At 54.2% G+C, this 6,840-nt stretch overlaps 1 protein-coding gene across 1 annotated transcript; it reads left to right on the top strand.

The window, feature by feature from the left end:
* The first annotated feature begins 1,020 nt into the window (after positions 1 to 1,020).
* LOC133222407 (PHD finger protein 7-like) lies at positions 1,021 to 3,637 on the top strand. Its single transcript, XM_061372072.1, is given in 9 exon segments — positions 1,021 to 1,034; positions 1,135 to 1,222; positions 2,267 to 2,391; positions 2,473 to 2,635; positions 2,759 to 2,825; positions 2,828 to 2,864; positions 2,966 to 3,079; positions 3,196 to 3,314; positions 3,492 to 3,637. Coding segments are annotated over 9 exon segments (873 nt in total).
* The last annotated feature ends 3,203 nt before the right edge of the window (positions 3,638 to 6,840 follow it).

Here is a 6,840-nt window from a genome sequence, read left to right as displayed (position 1 = left end):
GAGACTGGATAAATCCTGCGGGATAAACGGGTCACATCAGCATTTGTTCTCACCACGGGGACCCAGGAATAGTCCAGGAGGCCTGGAAGGGCAGGGAAACCAAAAAGGGGTACGGCCGATCCCCTCCAAGATGAAGCAGCCCATGCCCAGGCGAGGTTCACCAAGGCTCAGTGCTAATGCTGCACTTGGGTCACAACAACCCCATGCACCAGGGAAAAGAGGCTGGTGGAAATGGCTTGGGGTGGTGGTCAAAAGCCAGCTAAAGCTGAGCCAGGTCTGTGGCCAGATGGCCAAGAAGGTCAACGGCATCCTGGCTTGTATCAGCAATAGCGCGGCAGCAGGGCCAGGGAAGCCATCGTCCCCCTGTACTGGTGGGTCCCGTGCCGGTGGGTCCAGCGCCTGGGCTGGCTGCAAGGTGGGCACTGCGAGGGGCAGGGAGACGATGAGCAGAGCCAGCCCACACCACGCTCCCTCCCTCCATCTGTCCCTGGATCGCAGCCCTGTGCCTCTCCCCGCATTCCAGATGCCCCGGGCGGAGCCCTCGTGCGCTGCCGCATCACAATCACCCTGCACTTAAAGGGCGCCCCCCCGCAGCCCCACATCAGTAGGGTCTTTGAGCAAACCAACATTGCCAGGCCCAGCCACCTCCTTGGCTGCAGCCACTTGCAGTGATGAAGCGCAAATCACGGCGCCGCAAGGCCCCGTGTCCAGCAGCGCTGCCAGAGGAGAACGAGCCCTCCTGTGCGCCTCCCCAGTGCAAGAGGCAGCGGGACGGCCCTGGTGAGGAAGGTGAGTGCACAGCATCCCGCTGGGACCCTGCCAGAGGGGACTGTGGACGCAAGCACCATAGGAAGGTGGTTGCGTCTCTCCCCCATCCCGCTCCCAGCATTACACTGGGACCCCGTCACAGTGCAGGGGGTGATGCTGCTGCCCCCCCTGCAGTGTGCGGGTTCTGCCGGCGGGCCAATTGCAACCCCGAGGTGGTGGGACAGCTTTGCTGTCAGGGTGGTTTCTGCGTGCATGAAAATTGCCTGGTGAGTGCCTGGTCCTGACACCCCCTTCTCCACGGCCCCGCACCGCCAGCAGCCCCTGGCACATACCCTCTTCTCCCCTCTTGCAGTACCACGCCGGCAGGCTGCAACAGAGAGGGGCTGATGAAGAGGGCTTCTACGGCTTCCTCTTCCCTGACATCAAGGAGGAGCTGAAGCGGGTGGCACAGAAGGTGAGGCCTGAGGGCATCACGGTCTCCATTCCCTATGTCCAGCACTGCACAGGCCAGCAATCCCCCAGGGATGCTCTGGCAGCTGGCTGCAAGCAACTGCCCAGATGCCCCTTGATCCAAAAAAGTCCTCTTTTATGGAAATTGGGACTGGGAGAGACAAAGTGGATTTATCAGTGGTCCGGTGTCACTGGAACGTGGTGGGGTTGTGCTGGATGAGGGCAAACAGGAATCCCCAGGGGCATGGCTCCAGAGAAGGGCAATTGTGGAGTTTCACGACAGGGACTCAAGTTGATGCAGAGCCTCAAATCCTCCTTTATTCCCACCAAGCCTTTTTTATCCCCTTGGTGGGTCCTTTCCCAACGTGCACATGCATACAACGTTCAATCTCATTGGCCACTGTGAAACTCTCCAGGTAAATAGTCCAATCACGGCGTTGCAGACCCTCTCACAGCCCCCACATTGTCTGGCCTTCAAGGCCCCAACTCATTGCCGCAGGGCTTGTCAAAGCACCAAGGCTTCGGAGCTCATTCCCAAACTCTTTTTCATGCCAATCTTTTCGCCTTCGCTGCCCACAGGCAACGGAGCTGGTGCAGGGCCTGGAGCACAAGCCTGATGGGGAATGGCTGAGGGACCCGGGGGGGGGGCGGGGCGCTAGTCTGGAGAAGAGAAGTTCTCAGGGGGGACCTTAGAGCTCTCTACAACTGCCTGACAGGAGGGAGCGGTATCTGCTCCCAAGAAACAAGTGTCAGGATCAGAGGAAATGCCTTCAAGCGGGAGGTTTAGATGGAGATGAGGAACAATTCCTTCCCCAGAGGGTGCTCAGGCATTGGAACAGGCTGCCCAGGGCAGTGCTGCAGTCACCGTCCCTGCAAGTGTTCACACCCCATGTAGGTGAGACCCTCAGTGCCATGGCTTAGTGGTGGCCTTGGCAGTGCTGGGGAACAGTTGGACTGGATGAGCTTGAAGGTCTTTCCCAACCTGGTTGATTCCATGGCTCTATGGTTCTATGTGGCACTGACACCATTCACCTCCTGTCATCCCCAGAGGTGCTGCATATGCCGCCAGCCGGGCGCCTCGGTCACCTGCAGAGCCCGGCGCTGTCCCCGCACCTTCCACTACCCCTGCGGCAGCGAGCGGGGCTGCATCTCCCAGTTCTTTGGGGAGTACAAGTGAGTGTCACCGCCCTGGGGTACCAGAGCCAGGGCCGGGATGGCCGAGAGCTGGGGCTGAATCATCACCTCTGTCCGCAGGTCCTTCTGCTGGAAGCACCGGCCGCTGCAGCGGGTGCGGGCGGTGCAGCAGGAGCAGAGCCTGTGCCTCATCTGCCAGGAGGCGGTGGCGGAGCGGCCGTGCTATGACACCCTGGTCTGTCCCACCTGCACCAGCGCCTGGTTCCACCGCCACTGTATTCAGGTAGGCAGCAGCAGCACCTGCGGTCCCCGACGTCATCAACCCTGTGGTCACCCCATCACCAAGCTCCTGGGGAGGGTGAATGGGACCCCACCACCGCTGGTGCTGATGCTGTGTCTGTCCCAGGGCCAGGCGCTGCGCTCTGCCCTGCACTACTTCCGCTGCCCTCTCTGCAGTGACAAGGACACCTTCCAAAAGAGATGTTCCGCCTGGGCATCAAAATCCCGGACAGGTCGGTGCCCTCCCCATGCCTCCTTCCCCTCTGCGTTGCTCCGGCCGATCCCCTCCTGCCTTCCCACATCCCCAGGCCTGAGCGCTCCTCTGGTCCCACAGGGATGCTGCCTGGGAGGAGAATGGAGCCTTTGCCAGCCTTTATGAGCGGCACAGATCCTGCGACACCAGCCAGTGCCTGTGCCCCGTGGGACGGGAGGAGGCAGAGGAGAATGGGTGAGTGCTGGTGGTCCCTGAGGTCGCCCCCTTCGGGTGGCGATGGAGGTACCAGGCTGGCAACCCCCATCCATCTCAGGGGCCTTTGGTTGCAATGGGTCCCATTGCCCCCCCAGGCCCTGGCGACTGCTGCTCTGCCACTCCTGTGGCTCCAGAGGGACCCACCGGCGCTGCTCCAACCTGGGAGAGGAGGTGGATTCCTGGGAATGCTGTGACTGCAGCGACACGGGCACTGGTGAGGCCTGCAAGTTGGGGGGCGGGACACAAGATCCCAAGAGCCATGTGGCCACCACTGCTACTTGGGACATGGGGACAGGCTCAGGGCTGTGATGGAGGGAGGGAGGGAGGGAGGGAGCGAGGGAGCGAGCGTGGCACAGGCTAGCTGTGCTCATCATTCCCCTGCCCCTTGCAGTGCCCGCCTTGCTGCCAGGCCAGGTGCTGGACCCACTGGCACAGGGACCCTCACACAGTGTCCCAGCTCCTGACACCTCACCTGGGGACGAAGAGGCTGGGATCCCGGCAGGACGCCCCGACGTTGCAGAAGGGCTCCAGGAGTAAGGCCATGGATCCTTGGAGGCCTTGTGCCAGCAAAGCAAAGTGTAGGCCTCACATGTACATGACTTAAGCTGAAGGGCACACTGTCCTTGACCTCTGGGGAAAGTCCCTAGGGGCGGAGCTGCGGTTGAAGACCCTTGTAAACAGGGAGGCATAATTAACGCTACGAGGATAGAAGCCATGTACAGCACGAATAAAGTAGAAGCTTGTTTATCGCTCATATTGGGTTGTTGTGTCTGGCTTCTCCTCGCCGTCGGCACCCCGACACCAACCTACCCTCCCAGACCCTACCCTAGAGATGTGCGGGTTCTCTCTAATAAAACTTGGAGCTTCACAGACGTGGATTTGCTGGTTGTGCCTGAGTGTGGAAAAACGACGGGAGACCAGTCCATCCTCTAATGCAACTAGTCTCGTTTATTGAGCGTTTGGTTACAGGTTATATAGCGTCTATAATGAGCTCATTATTGGTTAATTGCTCACCGTCGGCGCCGCGCCTTTTGTGTTTAACTTCAGCAACTTAGAGCCTCTTTTTTACACCTTGTTATTGTAATTAGGGACTTTCCAGCCGGCACAACGACCTTGCCTATGATTGGTTGCCTGGCTATTGCTTACACCTTGCTTTTGTTACTGGCCCACAAGTCGTAAGTGCTCTTCATGCCCCCGCTCTCCAAACCATGTATCAATAAAAACTCTCCACATTTCCCCTGTTTTTCTTTTTGGACAATTCTTTTGTCAAATACGGCATGTGCCAAAGCTTCCATACGGCATGTTAAACACCTGAACAGACACGGTCCAAAAAGACATATTATTAATATTATCAGTACAGGCATGGCTAGTGTCATTAATATGCTCCGAAACCAGGGTCCTAAACCTAATATAGTTACAAAAATGATCAAGTTACTCAACATCATTTCTTTCTTCTCTGCCAACTCTCAGAATTACAATCGAAACTACAACTACTACACCAAAAATCATGCAATAACAATTGTTCTATCCAAAAAGTTTGAGTACATCCCCCACACAATAGTGCTACCCAAGCAGAACAGTTTACCCGACCACAATCAAGGCAGCGGTGATATGCTGGCCCTTCCCTGTTAAAAGTCTGTAAGGAGTTAAGCAGTTCAATAAAGTCCTCAAAACTCTTGCATCGGGTAATGTCTCGATCAAGTTGCTTGTGGTAACCTTTCAGTTGTGACAGCAGGGGTATCAGGATGAGCTTCGCCTTCTGTCCGATTCTCCTTTTGGTCTCTGCAGTTATCGCTAGAGGGAGGCGCTGCATCAGCAGCGGGCCTTGTCCAACGCGCGGGCACCCACACCGTTCCTGTTGGAGTAGAAACGCAAAGATATCCCCGCCCCCAATATATAACTTTAGCTGCATCTTGCCAAACACCCGGTTTTGGGTCCTTATATTTAACCCAAACCTCTTTTTCATTTCCTAATGGCTTTCCCTGACCATAATGCTGCTCTGCGGGGGACTGAGTCGCGTCTCCGAAAATGCACAAAGAATTAATAACAAACAGACTCTTTTGCAATCTGGAATAAATATCCTTAACCTCTTTATGTTTTTCCAAGTATCGCTTTAGAGTACCGTTTGCACGTTCAACTATCTCCTGACCTGTTGGCGAGTGAGGAATCCCGGTTACATGCTCTATCTCCCAAGTTAAGAAAAACTGCTTTATTCTATCGCTTGTATAAGCGGGACCATTATCTGTTTTTATTCTTTTAGGGATTCCCATTACCGCAAAACAACTGAGTAAATGACGCTCCACATGTAATGCCTTTTCTCCAGTTTGGGCTGTTGCCCAGATAAACCGACTATACGTATCTATAGTAACATGCACATATTTCAGACGCCCGAACTCAGATACATGAGTAACATCCATCTGCCAAATTTCGTTTGCCTGCAGGCCTCGTGGATTTACACCGACTCCGAGGCCAAGACCACTATTATGATGGCTACAAATAGGGCAGGCTTTTATCAGCGCTTTTGCTTCAGATAGAGGTATTTTGAATTCCTTAACCAAGCCCTTAGCATTTTGATGGAACATAGAGTGAGCCTCTTGAGCCAATTTTAATTTGGATATCGGTGTCTTTTGAGCCACCGAGACTAATTTATCCGCTCTGGCATTTCCTTCACCCAGGCCCACTTCCCATTTGTGGCTCCTAACATGAATAATGGCATATGCATGTTCTCGCAACTTAGCTGCTCTTTTTAGTTGCATCAATAATTCAAACAGTCTAGGGTTTTTCACTTCTCTTACATAAGCATCCTCAATTCTATCTGCCACTCCTGCCACGTATAATGAATCTGTTACCACATTTAATGGTCCCTTCAGATTCATTAATGCCCATACAACGGCTAGGAGCTTCATTGTTTGTAGGCTGTCCGAGTCCCCTGCTTTTAGCACCTGATGTTTCCACCCTCCTTTATCCTGCCAGGTCACTGCGGCAGTTCGGGATTTCCTCCCGGCATCAGTAAAGGCGGTTATCGCCCCTGAGATAGGTTGACTCTCTTTCTGTGGACGAACTATCCAATCCCAACCTCCCATCCATTGTATAGGTGGTGGCCTCAATTTATCTGTTTCAGTCAAACTGCTTACACCCAAAAGGGCCTCCTGCAGATCAGGACTATTTCTTAAATACCACTCAAAACTATCCTTTTTCATAGGAATCCTGATTACTGCAGGCTCTTGACCCGTTATCTGAGTCAAGCGCTCGCGACCTTTCTTAATCAAGGCTGCCATATTTTTGATTTTTTGTACAAGAGTTTTTGTTTGTTGTAATGGCGGGGAGATCCACTCTAATAGCCATATCTCCCCCGTTTTCTTTTTCAATTGTGTGAGAGCCCCAAGAAGGTAAACCGGGCCATTCCAAATAGTTAAGTCGACAGAGAGAGTCAGATCTCGGCGGAAAACCTGTCCTTGGGTAACACACTTTGAGATCTCTTGCAGGGCTTGTCGGTTGTTGCCTTTGTTGGCGTGGCGACCTGGTTCAGGAACGACACAACGGCCAACCCCTGGCCGCTCGGGCCATCAGCTCACTGACACCAACGTGGTGGATGGCAAATGGCGTTTATTGGCGAGTAACACGGTGTTATACAGCCTAGGTTTACAATGTCACGTCCGTCTGCTTACGACCTAGGTTAGGCCCTATTGGCTACTCAGAGGGGGGTCTTATCTTTCCGTACAGCGCGACATCTTCCGATC

The sequence above is a fragment of the Neopsephotus bourkii genome, unplaced genomic scaffold, assembly GCF_033783945.1.
Source record: "Neopsephotus bourkii isolate Nb327-2 ecotype Australia unplaced genomic scaffold, CSIRO-AGI_Nbou_v1 NB_1593, whole genome shotgun sequence".
Lineage (NCBI taxonomy): Eukaryota > Metazoa > Chordata > Aves > Psittaciformes > Psittacidae > Neopsephotus > Neopsephotus bourkii.
The sequence above is the reverse complement of the archived record's forward strand: the minus strand, read 5'-3'. Positions and strand labels throughout refer to the sequence as shown.